The following is a 15639-nucleotide window of genomic DNA, read 5'->3' as shown; positions in this document are numbered from 1 at the left end:
CTTTCACAAGTCAAGAGCGGAGGAAGGTGGACAGCCTGCAACCTCCCGTTTCCCCCCCGGTTCCTCCAATCCTAGCAAAGCATTCACCTCAATTAATCACTGGAATTGTTACACCATGGTAATACCAAAAACAATCTCCATGATCACACGCACAAACAAAATTTCAAATTGCTATCATCCATCTCACCTGTTAAAAGCATGGAAAATGGGGGAGGGTAGAGGAGGTACTGGTGGATGGGGTAAACCATTCAATGGTCTCCCTCTCCTCCTCCATTCTAAAGCCCTGACCAGTGAGATGATGGTGAAAAATTAACGGCAGGCAGCCAAACAAGTAAAGGCGCCAGGGCGAGGGGATCAATGCGCGGCATCCGTGGCAGAGGCAGCTATGTAAAACACTTGCCTTAAGTCAGCTGTATCCGGTTAATATTTAATCCCTCCATCCATCTCCACAAAGAGCGTTTTCCTTTTAGCTTTAGCTGCCGTTTACTTTGATTACACACAACCGTTTGGGGTGGATGGGGCAAAGCAGGAATGATAAGAGAGCATGGTGGGTGATTTGCATGGGGATGGAAAATATTCTCTGGTTTGATAATCGCTCGTAGCAGTAGCTACAATGCCAGTGTGAGACAGAAGAGAGGAGGTAGGCCTGAAGAATGAAATAAAACGAGAAAGAGAGAGACGTTAGGTTTACGAAGTAGAGGGAGGGAAAAAAAAAAAGAGGTGATACGGAACGAAGCTCCGAAAAACCAAACCAAATTTCACTCCGAGGCATTGCCTTATTTAAAACAAGAGATATGCAAATAATGCAGAAGTAGCGGAATAACACTGATATTATCTTCCCCGGTTATTTTCAGTGGCAAATGATTTCTAGGGAGGAAATCCAAAACTGTAACTCCCAAGTGAACATGCAAATCCATCTGTGTATTCCTGGGGAGCCTTCTGCGCTCACTCTCATGTTGCTATTTCACGTTGCTGTTTTTGCTTCCTCCTTCTACCGACTGAAGCTTCTCATGTTTATTCTACAGCGGCACTGAAAACAGCATTTATTACCGCAGCCAAGGTACAACTACAGTGCCAACAGTGAACATATAATAACTTTAAAATGAATAGAGCATATGTGCACGTGTGGACAAATTATAGAGATATAATTAGAAACAGCGGCATATAATAGAAGATGTATCACTAAACTTTATGTCTCCCTTTTTATTATACACAAAAACACACATGCACAAAGAGTCACCACTTTCGCCAACTGAATCCTGGTCTTATCCATGTAATGCTTTCTCTTACTCTTGAATAATTAAAGGGACCTTTAATTGCATGCCACAGCACTGATACAAACCCCTAAAATTTGAGAAAATGTGGCAAATGGAGAACACACGCGCTCACACACACACACACACAACACACACACCCCGCTTGAATTTCCTTTTTCCTCACTCTAAAGCTTGAAGTCTGACTGCCGACCCCAAAATGTGTTTGTCAGCCAGCGGGTTTACTGGAAAAGAGCCTTCAAGATGGGCAATGGCAACTGTTCATTTTCTCACTCATTGACCTCAACTCCCCACTTTGCAATGTGGAATAAAAGCAGCCCTGTATTAGCCAACTGGGTGAGTGACAGAAGATCAAGGGAACCAGCAACTAGGTTAGTCTGCAGCACGCGCTTTGCAAAACACACCACACATTGTGTAGAAATGCACGACATACACACTATATTGCAGCTGGAGCTAAATCTTCATAACACGGTGATTTAAGTAACAATCTGAGAGAGATTACATCGATGTTTTCAGGGGCCTACGTCATCATATATTCCTGCTAATGTTCAGTTGCTTGAGAGAAGAGCAACAGCAAATCCCAGTTGGTAAAGCACCAAGTGGACAATGCTGGACACCTCCTACCCCTACCCGTCCACCTACAGATACACCGCCATGATCGCTAATACAGCGAGCTATCGATCACTGATCATCTGTTGCTGGTTTTCAAAGAGAGACGGGAACCGGGGCTGCAGGGTCTGTAAAAAGACTGACTGAGGGTAAAGTGTTATTTCTCTCGCACACCGACAGCTGGACAAGGGTGGTGGTGGTAGTGATTGTGGTGGTGGTGTGGGCTTGGAAAGGGGGCTGTTGTAGGGATGGAGTGATGTGTGTGTGCACTGGGAGGGGCGTTCGGCCGGCCGGGCAGTAATTCTTAATTGACACCTGTCAGGATAATGGCGCCAGTCACAGCTGTTGCAGGAGAATTTGTCTACCGTCTCGTTCATCTGTCAGCTCTAATACCCATCCTAAAAGCTGCTTCCCCCACCCTCCAACGCCTTCCCACCACCACTCCCCGTGCCACCCACTAACACCACCTTCTTTGATGCTGCTGTTGGACTAAACATCGGTGTTCACTGCCATCATCAAACATCCTTTCTTCGCATTTTTCTCAATTTGATTCAGTGAATGTACTGACAGTATAAGTAACACTAAAACACAACCATTTCATTATACTGCTGTCTGTATTCAAACCATGTTGAGAGGATTCAGTATTTGGCAAAAAACAGCTCCAAAAAAAAGAGAACCCAACAAGAATGCACAGTTAAACTCTTTCACTCCTTTGCTCGTTTGTTTCCCTTTCAGCTTTTCATTTCCCAGACGGTCTCCACCTAACTTTATCTGGTGAGGTACAACAAAAAAAAAAAAAAAAAGAAAAAAGGGGGGGGGGGCCGTGTTCTGGGCAGAAGAGAAAACATGTTTTCCACTCCCTTATCATTTACACCATCATCTGCCCTCTTTCCTATACCACCAGCACTTCTCTCTCTTTTCTCTTTGCTTTCTGAGTGGCAAAAAAACGAGTATTTATCCCGAAGAGAGGGGGACATGAGATGAGAAACATGCTGGAGAGGAGAAAAGAGCAAGAAATAAAGGGAGAGGGAGTGCTGAGAAATGAGAGGGGAGATGAGAGGTATTTGAATAAGATGGAAAGATAGTGAGGGAAGAGCAGCATAGACGAAGAAGAGACGGAGGAGAGGGAGGAGTGCGCAGGGGTTGGGTGTCCCTGGATAGGTCTTTTGCTCTTCTGTAGTGGGCCCATCTTGTTTGTCTTGTTTGTTTGTTGGCATCAAAGAGCTGCTTCTCACTCCCCCTGCTAACTGATGTAATGAGTGGGTAAGCTACATGTTTTTTTTTTCTCCTGCACCGAGGAATTCAAATACTTATTAGACAAAATATTCTGTAATTGCTCATCTTTTATTGATAGTAGTAACATGTTAAATTTGGCTCTCGCAGCCTTTCGCATAGCCTCTCGAGGAGGCACGCCACTGATCAAGTGAGCAAATTTACCCTCTGCAAATACTTTACTTAAAAAAATTTGAAATGTCAATTTTTGTGCCTTAAATGTTGCATGACTACTTCTCTTGAAAGCTTCCCCTCTTATCTTCCTCATGTCTGAAATTATGTACCGGAGAAAATATATCAACAAATTTTCTTTAATGAGCTTTTAAACCTTACAACTCCACTGTGCAACCTTAACAAAATGTAATTACTCAGCACAACACAAATATTACATAGTAATTAAACACACTATACAAAGGGTTGACAACAGCAACAGCACACCGTTTATCAAAGCTTTAAGTCCAATAAGAATTTCATGAAAGTAAAAAAAAAAAAAAAAGGAGTTTCTTATGCTGCTGCAACATTGAAAAATGAGAACAAAAATTCTTTATTTGTGGGGAAATTGTTTTTCTATGGCAGTCAGGAGTAAGACTGCTTGTCAGCCCAGTCCCAGAGGGCTGCTTTCTATCTGTTTCAGACTTGATTTTCTCAGACTTGATTTTTTTTTCCTCTCGCTCTCTTTTTGGATCCCATGACTTGCTGCTGTTTTTATGTGCTGTAAGGCAGGCAACAAAGCACATCTGGCTGCTTTAATGATATGATTTCCCATCATACTAAGCCACCTCCATTATGACCTCCCACAGAGACATGCTGGCTGCACTTAAGCATTAGGTGTAGGTGTGTGTCTGTCTGTCTGTCTGTCAGTCTGACTGTCTGTGTTTATGGTTGATGGTGTGTGTGTGTTTAAAGTGCAGCGAGCACAACACACTGCTGGTGATGGTAGCAGTGTGCCCTGAGGGCAACCTTTGTTGAGAATGCCCCAGAAATAATCAAAAAGAAAGAAAGCGCCAAAGACAAGGACAGGCATAAATGCTATGGTGTGAAATATATCCTTATCTAAGTGAACAGGAAGCTTCACACGTGCAGCTTAGACCTTGCTATTACCACCTATTTGATTATTTTACTCTATAATGAAATTTTGATGTTAATCTTGTTTTGGTAATGAGAATGAAAGTTTTGCTTTTGTGCACAATCTCCCTGTAATAGAATTGCATTTTACAAATGTAACTAATGCATGAAACTAATAATATAATATCACACACATGCACGCACACACACACACACACACACACACAAAAACGTCATGGGCACTTGTGATAACGCGGGGTATTAGAAGAGCAAACTGAGCATGTTTGACCTTTGACTGGCACAAATCCCACATCGAAATTCAACTTAAAGTTTCGGAGGATGGCACAAGAGCAAAAATGGTCATCGATGAGGTCGATCGATGCCACCTGGTAATGACACCGCTGCTCCAATTAGCGTAACCTCTACCGGAGTCTGACTGCTAAACAGACACACACACACACACAGCAAAAGAAACGGCCAGGAAACACACACCACAACTAAAGAGTGGGGGGTTGGGGGTAAAACCAGGTGTGGTGGATCAATATGTGTTCCTGCCCTGTCTGATATCCCTCATGTTGATTGGGAATCGTGCACGGATATGACAGTCAGAAGTGAGAAATATATGGAGCTGTTGTTAGAGGTTGTTTTCCTGTTAAGGGGAATGGATAGTTGATTTGAAGGCAGGCCTTGCTAAAGAGGATGACTAACATGACGTTACACTCGTTCAAGTTATTCATTCCAAGAAAACTAACACCGGTCAGCGCTAAGCTACAAAAACACATACACTCTTTTCACCCCTGTCTTCTACCCCCTCTGTTTATTACTCACACACAAATACACACACACACTTTTTTTCATGAAATTTTAACATAAACTTCTTATTTCTCAGAAGCTGTTGAGCCTTTAGGGCATCGGAAGTTATAAGCCGCTCCAACTTTCAGGCCAAAGACACGAGTTCCTTTGCTAAAAATAAATAAATAAATCAACTTTTCATCAAAACAAGACTGCTCTAATTCTCAGGAAGGGGGGTGTTAGTCAAATCCGGCAACATAAAAAGTGAAACACACACACACACACACACACACACACACACACACACACCTAGAGGCTACACAGAGCTTTACTCCTCAGGACGCTGGTGTAGACAGAGAGGTGGAGGGGGGGCACAAAAATCTTAGCATGCTGATTATTTCGAGGGGAGAATATCACATAACAGCATCAAGTAAGAGCACAAAGGTCGCTGTGTAATCTTAGCTACCCCGGGCATGCAAAATCATTAATCCCTGGGCACTGTGATTCTCCAGCTCGGAATAAACTGGAGGCCTTCAGTGAGGCGGGTGCAGCAGTGAGTTGGGAGGACATTCAGCCAAAGTACGTGGAGACTGTGTTATGATGTGGTGGTGATTTACTAGCAGGGCTGTAACACATGCAAAAGTGTAAAAACTTCAACAGAATGTCTAGATGTTAAAAATGATTCCTGGAGTTACTTTGGAGTGCTGATATATCAAGTCATTAGAGCAGGCCTGAGCCATGCCATTAATAAAAAAATAAATAAATCTTTTTTTGCAACAGATAAAAGATTTCCAACATCACATTCCAGCCGAACACAAGGAGGAACTTCAAGAAAACATACTGCTACTTCGACACAATAATTAAGTGCGACAATTGGAAGGATTCAAAAGAAAACATAGGAATTAGATGGTAGAAAATAAAAAGAGAAGGAAAGGTTGCGATGTGATGTAGCTGCTCGAGCTTGCTTATTACAAGGTCATAAAAGTGGTGGCAGTGGTTGTGGGGGTGGCGGGGGCTTACAGAGGTCATTAACTGGCATTGTCTCCTGACGTGATTAGTCAGGTAGCAGAGTCCATTTGTCACCTGCACAGGCAAATTGAGTTGGTGCTGCACTAGGGGCTATGGGGACTGTATAATATCAACTTGATTACATCAAGGCAGCTGCGGACTTGACACCTTACTGAATTTGTCAGCATTAATCGTTAGGACCTGTCACAAATCCATCAGCTCCACAGATAATTAGGGCTCTCTCTAATGAAGCCAACGGGAAACAACCTTACTCCCACCCTCTCTGCATGCACGCACACACACACACACACACACACACACACACACAGTCTTTCTTATAATTAACCGTCGTAGTCCACAGAAATAAGAGCGACTATTTTATCTGCTCTTCCTCATCATCTTCCTCCAGTGAAACTATCTAAGCCTACATGAGATGAAAGACAGCATCACTCTATTCTGCCTTTCATTTGTCCCTGCTTTCTCTAACTGTCCCCACGTTTACAGCGAGTCATTTCATGGGAAGGTGAGGCTACAAGTGTAAGAACACACACCACAGCATGCATCAGTGCAAAAGGACGTACATACTTTATATTCACAAACTTGCTAATGCAGGTTTTGGAAGTTTCTTTCTATTCCGGTGTTTCTGTTTATATTACTATATATGAATTTTCTGTAATTGATTCATAGCCTTAAATGTATTTCTCATATGCAAGTCATTTCAAACACACACACACACACACACACACACACGCTTAAAATTTTTGTTCAAAATAATATTGTAAAAACCATGCTATACTTAGTTTAGGAATTAAATTTTTTAAATCGTGAAACTTTAACATTAACTGCCAAAAATGTAATATCAGTAACCAAGTTAAAAAAAATATGAAAATTAAAAAAGCTAAGCAATGCAAAAATTCTGCTGTTGCCTAAAAAAGTCCCCAAGAAGAAATTAATTGACAACAGGATAAACTGTAAAATCTGTACAAATTATTATTAAACTAAAATAAATTCACAATTACAACTCTCGCTATTTCTGATCTGTTGTAGGGTTATGTCATGCTGGATTTGGCCTTGAGACACTTAACATAACAAATAACATTCTCCAACGGATACAAGGTGAGAATGAAACAGAAACCCGCCCAGACAAGTCTGCTATTGTTGTTTTAATTGTCTTACTTCTGATTTCCATGCTTATTCCCACCATGAGCAATTTCCTCTCTGAGCAGCAGCACAGAGAGGAAGCCACAGGTCACTACCAGCTCCCAGTGGAGCATCAGGCTAGCCTAGTGTGGTGTGTGTGCATGTGTATAAGTCTGTGTGTGTTAGCTATTTCTTGCTACTGGGAGTTTGAGTGGAGGGCATTATCTCTCTGACCGACCATCGTGTTCATGGAAGAATGGAAAACATCCCGTGTGCCAAGCTGTGATTGACCATCACAACCATGAGGCGCATGGCGCTCAGTGGACAGTGTAATGGTTCAATGTGTGTGTGTGTCTATGTGTGTGGTGAGAGAAGGGAGGGATAGGGGTCACAGTGATGTCGTGTTTTCATGCATCCATCTGCATGCAGAAATATAAGGGGTGTCACTTTGCTCCCACTGGGGTCAGCCTCTTCTAGAGGGAAATTTCTCCAAAACAAGAGCCAAAACTCGCTCATATACAAACACACAGACACACACTCAGAAAAGTATGTGGAGAGTCAATAAGTCTGAATCCTTGCTTCACACTGTGGGACAGAAATAATGTGAACACTGCTTAGCTAGAAAGGCAAGAGAAGACAGAAAGGAGTCGACAGCGAGCACCGGTTGAATGTTCTCCATCCTACACTCTGTCTCATCCTCCTCCTCATCTTTATCACCAGCACCACCACCACCATCATCATCATCATCACCAGCCCCCTGCTTAAAATGATAAAACCTGCTGAGTTCAAAGTCTTCGTCGGCTGGCCCTCCTGTTCGACCCGCTTTGCACCTCATATTTCAAAATCTCTTTAAAATTCTGTAACTGTCTTTTGTTCACTCCAGTTGTTAATGCCTAACTTCAAAGGCTCGGCCTCATTAGCACTGAGGTAGAAACCCCTGTCACTCATTTACATTTGTTTAAAGGCTGCAGGGAGACAAGAGGGAAAAAAGGGGGAGTCCAAATCCAAACCACTAGAAGTCAACCTTGTCGGTCCTCTGCCAACACCTGGTTATATCAGTTGGTCACATAGCAAATATTCTACTCTCCTCCAGCAGTGGATATTGATTTCATTACACGACTGATTCTTACAGTGAATGCGGGGTGAATTCGGATGGGGAACCTCAACAAAAGACGTTGAGGGGGACTAAAAGATCAGATTTTTAAAAAAGTGTTTGGGCTTATTCTTGTGATTCTTGCTATGAGCTATTCCAGCGTACACACCGTGCTTTCCTTTCATCTGCTTATAGTACATTCACTAAAAAAAATTAAAAAAAAGGTGCTTTTCCAATATGAACAAAACTTTTTTTGCTTTTTTCCTTTCTGTTTAAGACAACAGGAGGGTTGTGCTTCAGTGGCTAAATCTACCATAGGCATGCCTGTCTTCATAGAGGGATTTATTGATGTTTATCAGGGATGAATAGATCAAAGACTGCCACCTGACATGCGATCAATCACGCATCAAATCAAGAATGGCAATCCTCTAATAAAATAGAAAGAAAGGGAAGAAAAAACGTCTCTCACCAGTTTTCTCCCCCTTCTTTCCCAGTCAATTATTCATCATTACTCACTCTTGAACCTCAAAAGCTCTCTTTTATCCCCCATAACATGCCATTTAGTTTACCTCACCATTCTTAAGAGAACTTTGCTGGCAAATGAGGATATTTTTAATAATCTCAAAGTGCTACTGCGCAGATCTGTGCGTCATTTGCGCAATTGGACACATTTTAAACACAACTGTGGGTCAGGAGGTGAGTTCCGCGCTGTGTTGTTATTTTAATTTGAACAGAGTTGTAAATGTAATTGCAGCATGCAGCACAACTAAAGAATGTGGTGTGTGTGAGGAGATATTTTCATCTGGCACTTGTAAATAAAAATTAGTTTGCTACTGGGGTGAAAATGGTTGTAATGGAGGGGCGGGTTATACCTGCTGATCGCCGCGGCTCTTGCTGCTTTCTCCTCGGCATAGTGACCGTCACGTTCCACGGTGCTTCTCATGCAGGAATTACAAAGAAATAAATGTCTATCAGTTTTGAAAAATCATCCCGTTTTCGGGGCAGAGGGGTTGTGATCTCGGAGCTGAAAATGTCAGTCTTCTTTTCAAACTGGCTGCTCTCTTCTGGGCTCAGTGGCTGGATCGGCTTCAGCGAGAACAGGCTCAAATTTTACGAAGGGATTCGTCCAGCTCCTGACACCTTCATGTCCATCAAAGATCATCTTCCTTCATCTCTCTCATGGCAGTGTAAAATAAAAATAAGCAGGAACAGGCATAGGCATAGGCAAACAAGCAAACACCTTGAAACACAAGTTTTCAGTTCACTCCCACTGGAAAAATCCCCCTAATCTCCAGTGCTGTTTGGAGGGGGACGATACTTTGCTGCGCCTTTTACGCACACCAAAACTAAAAAATAAATAAACTCGGGCGGCAACCAAACAAATAAGTCCCGTGTGAGCGCACAGCGCAGCTCTGATAAGTAGTGTATCCTTGTGTTCCCTTGTCTTCTTTTGCCAAGGACCTGAAGGAGAGAAAGGGGAGAGGAGAGAAAAGATAGACAGGCATTAGATGGGTTAATGTCAGTCCCGTCACCACCACGCCACCTCAGCCCGGATCTAGCCTCACCAGTCCGGCGGAGACTTTTTCCTCCCTCCCCTGCTTCCCTCTTTTTCTCCCATTGAAAACAACAAATAATCGGGACGAGCAGGGTTTCTTTCTTACTTACGTTTTAAGACTTGTGGAAATGATTTCCACCGCTCATCTCATCGTATCTTGGAAAGAGTCGGGTTTTTTTTTTTTTTTTTTTTTGGAGGGGTGGTTGATGCGGTGGAGAGGATATCACTTGAGAGAGGGGGGAAACAAACAAGACGCAGGCGCATCCAAGCTTCGCCAACAACAGATCAGATCAGCGTGGACTAAAATATTTTTGTCTTTAAAAAAAAAAAGCAAAGGAGAGAGGGGAAACTCCAGGGACTGATCCGAAATCTCCCAAAAAAGAAAAAATGGAAACGCGGTGGATCCAGAAGCTGTTTCAGACAGTCTCAACTGATAGACAGACGCATCGAGTGGCTTTTCCTGCTACATTTTTACTCCTCCCCTCTCCACAAGCGTCACCCCTGACAGAGGAGCCTACCTGTCAATCTTTTTAATTGTCTTGTTTTCCCCCCTCTCTCTCTTGCCTTCTCTCTTTGCTTTATAAAAATCCCAAACCTCCGACAAAGGAATGGATCCTTTTTGGAACTTAACGGGTGATGAACTCAAAGCAAACTAACACCAACATGTCTCGCAAACCACAACAAGTACCCCCGAAGTATAAGGCTTGTTACAACTTAGATGGTATCTTTAGCCCATCGAAGAGGCACTGACACAACAAGAGTGAGGGGGTTCGACTCCCAATGGGGGTGGGACAAGGGTTCAATGGTCCAGCATGTAGTGGTAATAGTGTGACATCTCGAATAGCTCAGATGCTTCCAGACAACGACAGTCATGACAATATGTGATGCCTCTGCTCAAATGGAAAACAAACAACGCACTTTCACACATGGCTGACACGCGCTTTGGTTACAGGTGTAGCCTTCGTGCTGGCACAAACCCGCTTGGCCAACACTGCTCTGCGAATAAAATTGCACATCAAACACAAACGTGTTTTGCGCAAAGCGTTCCAGGATTTGACGTTGTGTTTCTTTACGTTTGGGAGGCTCTGCGTGGTTCCGTGTTGTGGTAGCGGATGTGAAAGGGTTCGGGATTCGTTAGGAGATGAGGATTGATTTGTTTCACCTTACTAGGAAGTGAGCGTTGTGTCCGGGAAGGGGAGGGACTCCGACGTCAAGTCTGGGGCGCTGCTGTGCTACCTACAAGGCTGCACCAGAGCAACGACTCAAGCCCAAATATCTCGCTGCGTGCTTTATGTTTTTGTTAAAGTAACCAAGAGTAGTGCTACAAAACATCGCAGCTTTTATTTTTGTCTAAATGCGCACTTGGCACGGCTGTGCCTGCCTTGGCCTGCATAATGCTTTGCACGTGCACAGGGGAAAGCCTCTAGCGCAGGCTAATGGCAGTCGAGCTTATTACTGCCACTAAGGCACGTCAAGTTGCCCGTGAACTTTGTCACATTTTGGAGCCATGTCCGGTCTGCTGTTGGTAAGAAACGGCAGGAGAGCGATTTCGGTAATCGGCGGGGGGCGCAGAGTCACCGCTGCACTTACAGGAGTTCATCCGGTTGCCCGGCGCTTCATCATAGACATGTCCTACTCAGCGCACTTCATGGATTTTAAAGGATCCTCCATACCGAGCAGTATGAAAAAGCTGGTCGTAACTAAGCTTAGTCCTAATTTCAGAGAGGCCGTTTCCATGCAAACCGCTGCGGTTCCGACTCCCGGAGACGCAGACTTACTCGTGAGAAATCGGTAAGTTGTTGGTTTTTGAACTGTGGACAGAAATATTGTTTTTCTCTACGCGCCTTCAGATTATCAATTATGTGATCCAAAACGTGTTGGGAGTCTATGTGTGGCTCGTAACTGGATGTCGAGACAACACCATGCCGTGGAGAAGTTGTAAAAAGGGCTCCGCTTACCTCGATTTACCCATGTCCAGCATCTGCGATCATCACCATCATTACAAGATGGCAAAATACGCGAGGAATAAGCGCTGTACTGTAATTCCAAGTTCCGCCCTCTCTGCATTTGTCTATCAATCCATCTCGGCATCTCTCTCACCCTCACTCTCTCTCTCTCTCTCTCTCTCGCTCTCGCTCGCTCGCCCTCTCTCGCTGTCCTCCTGTCTCTCTACGTCACCAACCTGCAAACAGAAAGTCATAGGGTGGGGGGGCTCAACTGGCATCAAGAGGTAGAGATGATGGAGGAGATGCAGTGTTACATGGCGCGAGAATTACAGCATCGTTTCCCTCATTCACAACAGCAGAAGCCAGCCTTGTATTTACAGACAGGGCAGAGCAGAGCCACCTGAAAGTCAGTTAAAACACCTGCTTTTCTCTTTACACAGTCTAAGTGATTGTGGTATTATTTGATAGACGCAGCCCTAATCTGAACAGTTGTTCATATGAGTTGGAGAAGGCATACATTATCTCTGTGAAAATAGGATTCCTGGTAGTGTTTGTGATTCCAGCTGGAGGTAATAACTTAGCCTAATTTCGATTTACTACTACATTACTGAGTCTTTATATGCCTGATCCGATCTTAAATGTTAAATTAGCCTTACACAAATGCACCTCGGGGTTTATTGTGGTATTTACTGCCAGTAAAACTTTTCCATCAAACCGGGTGTAAAACATATTGCATTAGTGTCTTATTGCCTTGTAAGACTGTGATCAGTTGCTGGTGAACTAAGACCTTTGGCTGTTATGTGCCCTGTATTAGTGAAGCATCACAGTCATGGGAGCTGGGAATATGTTTTAACTACCAGAGAAAATAAATATTTCTGTTTGTGGAATTGTGGTGCAAGCTGAGAACCACTTAGTCCCGTTTTGCACAGCATTAGTGTGATCTTAATGAAATTTTATAATGTGAAAGTGTTAAATGAGAAATCTCAGAGTGAGAAATTGATAATTGAAAAGATCGTGACTGCAATGAAAGAGGCAACTTAATTTATGAGAAAGAAATGCAGCCTATTTTCTTTTATTTTAGATGATTTACTGATGACATCACTGAAGTAGATCTTTTCTTTTTTTGGATATACAGTAAATCCTTAAATGTAAAAATGCCAACTAATCTACTTCTGCATACATCTTACATATAGTCACATAAATTCATTCAAATACCGGACTTCATCTTCGAGACATTGTATGATGTATTTTTTATGATGCTTTTTTTTCTCACCGGACCACTGTGAATGCTTGCTCCAAAATTCAACATTCACTTTAATTAACATTTTAATAGGAATGCACCAAAAGCCAGTAATTACCATAAACATAAATCTGATTTGCTATAAATCGAAAACAAAGGCCTTGAGATCTTAACACATCATTTAGTATATTTCTCCAGGTGTAGCAGCTCTCAACACAAACACGTAAATAAGACATATCAAGCTTTTTATATTGTAATATAGTTGGGTTTTAAAGTGTGTTGTACATGACGTAGAAGAAGATCATCTTGAAGTTTAGTTGTTTTTTTGGGTTTTTTTTTTTTAAGATTTCTCTTTGCACTTTATTTTCACAATTATCAGTGTATTTTGATTTGTTTACACTCATAGTTCAGTATTTTTAGCTGTGTACATTGTTATAGTTGATCCACGGATGACAACATAATATTTCTCTGAGGAAGCTGATCCTATAGACGTGAAGGAGTCAAATCCAGGTATTTTGTTATGTTACTGTGACCCATCTATAAACCACAGATGCATTATCTCCAAGCTCAAAGTACACGCGTGACATGCACAGTAATGAGGCACAGCATGCGTACTGCTCTAAAAGACAGTAAATGATTTATTTATACATTCTTTTCTCACGTATTTGTTTCCAATATGTTACCAAAGTAAGATGAAAACAGCCGTCTTCGTGTCGAGGCAAGAGGCAACTATCTATGATTTTTAAAAGTGCAGTTTGTTGTGGGTGTCTCTGAAGACAATGAATCATGACATCATGCAATGTTTTTTGTGATACAAGCCTTTCCCTGTCAGTGCAGGACTGTTCTCTTCAAGAGAAGAGGGAATCATTGCCAAAACAAACCAGAGTGTCTGTGCCGCGTACAGACGTGTCTAGAGAAGGAAGCTGAAGTCTTGACCTTCAGACAGGAATTCAGGAAACAAGCGCTTACACTAATTAACCATTGTGAATCATATATGTGTGTTTTGTTCACTGCTTAATAATTTAACAGTTTTACTTTCTCACCTTTGATCCACAGTTATTGTTGTTTTCTCTGTTTGTATTTCAGTTATGTTGGAATCAACGCCTCTGATATTAATTACTCGGCAGGCCGTTACGACCCTACAGTGAAGCCTCCCTTTGATGCGGGTTTCGAGGGTATTGGTGAGGTTGTCGGCCTCGGCCTTAGCGCCAGCTCCCGTTACACCATCGGGGACACAGTGGCCTACTTCGGGAGTGGCGCGTTTGCAGAGTACACTGTGGTGCCAGCCAAGGAAAGTGTGCCTGTCCCTGCAGTAAGGCCAGAGTACCTCACCCTGCTGGTCAGCGGTGCCACTGCTTACATCGCCTTAAAACGTCTGGGCGACCTGGCAAAAGGTGAGACGGTCCTGGTCACTGCAGCTGCAGGAGGGACTGGGCAGTTTGCGGTGCAGTTTGCCAAACAGGTCGGCTGCCACGTGATTGGGACCTGTTCATCCAACGAGAAAGCCGGCTTCCTTAAATCCCTAGGCTGTGACAGGCCGATCAACTACACCACAGACGACCTGGCCAAGACACTGAGGAAAGAGTACCCACAAGGCATTGACGTGGTGTATGAGTCAGTTGGAGGCAGTATCTTTGAACTTGCAATGAACAGCTTGGCCAGTAAGGGCCGGCTGATAGTGATTGGCTTCATCTCGGGGTACCAGACTGCATCAGGGATCCCCTCCTTCAGAGGAGGAACACTACCGGCCAAGCTGCTCCAGAAGTCGGCCAGCATGCGGGGCTTCTTTCTGCCCCACTTCCTCAGTGACTACAAGGAGGCTCTGGGTAGCATGATGCAAATGTTTACCAAGGGGAAGCTAGTGTGTGAGGTGGATTGTGGGGATCTGGCTCAGGAGGGGAGGTTTGTAGGCTTGGAGTCAGTCTTCCGGGCCGTAGACTACATGTATGCTGGGAAAAACCTGGGCAAGGTTGTGGTGGAGGTAGCACCACCCTCTGTTAGTAATAGTAAACTGTGATTTAACTGGTAGTGGATGCACTGAAGAAGTCACCCTTTAACATAAAGTAATTATTTTAAACAGAATAGGGCTTTATAATCATTTTCAATACAATTAGTTTTTTTTTTCTTAATGATTGATGTTGTATAACGCTACATACAAGTACTGTTTAACAAATAAATATAATTTACAACTTTGTTTTTCTATGATCATACATGGGAAACTACAATAAAAAAGTGATGCATTTTACCCCTAATTTGTAAGAGTGAGTAGAATTTTAAAACGTCCAAAAAAAACTAGTAACTGTTCAATAATGATAATATTGCATAAATATTCAAATTAGAAGTAAACACCAGCCTCAATTTTTTTTTTTCCTAAAATATTTTACAGTGTTTCCTAATCTTGTGTGCTTGCCTTCTGGTACAAGTCCACCTCTGAAATAACTTTAGACCTGCTGCCATAATGTGGTTGCTTTTAGTGCTCTCGGGTACTTTATCTACCATAAATGTTTTATGATAGACTTCATTGTTTTTCTAATAGGGGCTTACATTGGTATGTGCTTGTCAAAAGTGAGTGCTGCTCCAGGTGTGCTTGGTATTTCATTGCCTGTTTGTGGCTGACAGAAACAGCATTCACACAATCAATCTTT

At 42.8% G+C, this 15639-nt stretch overlaps 2 protein-coding genes across 4 annotated transcripts in view; one reads left to right on the top strand and one right to left on the bottom strand.

Moving 5' to 3' along the window:
• Positions 1–11942, bottom strand: part of LOC137130026 (teashirt homolog 1-like) — a 35870-nt gene extending 23928 nt beyond the window's left edge. The window contains exons 1-2 of one of the 2 annotated variants that reach the window (XM_067509593.1): positions 11767–11942; positions 9126–9714 (exon numbers count right to left, since the gene is read on the bottom strand). In XM_067509593.1, coding sequence (XP_067365694.1) covers positions 9126–9165 — 40 coding nt within the window. In that variant the 5' untranslated portion in view covers positions 9166–9714; positions 11767–11942. Of the gene's footprint in view, positions 1–9125; positions 9715–9918; positions 10449–11766 lie in introns of those variants that run through there. The other variant, XM_067509592.1, reaches the window with a different exon arrangement.
• On the top strand, positions 10590–15239 carry LOC137130028 (prostaglandin reductase 3-like). Of its 2 annotated transcripts, none has more exons than XM_067509594.1 (2): positions 10590–11599; positions 14081–15239. In XM_067509594.1, the coding sequence occupies exons 1-2, from the start codon at positions 11316–11318 to the stop codon at positions 15009–15011; spliced, it is 1215 nt and encodes a 404-aa protein (XP_067365695.1). In that variant the 5' UTR covers positions 10590–11315; the 3' UTR covers positions 15012–15239. The 2 variants fall into 2 exon arrangements, with proteins under 2 accessions (XP_067365695.1, XP_067365696.1); XM_067509595.1 differs by lacking the exon at positions 10590–11599 and adding an exon at positions 12042–13990.
• Positions 15240–15639: the final 400 nt, after the last annotated feature.

This window comes from Channa argus, chromosome 7 (genome assembly GCF_033026475.1).
Source record: "Channa argus isolate prfri chromosome 7, Channa argus male v1.0, whole genome shotgun sequence".
Classification (NCBI taxonomy): Eukaryota; Metazoa; Chordata; class Actinopteri; order Anabantiformes; family Channidae; genus Channa; species Channa argus.
This window is presented reverse-complemented; position numbering and strand designations above follow the sequence as displayed.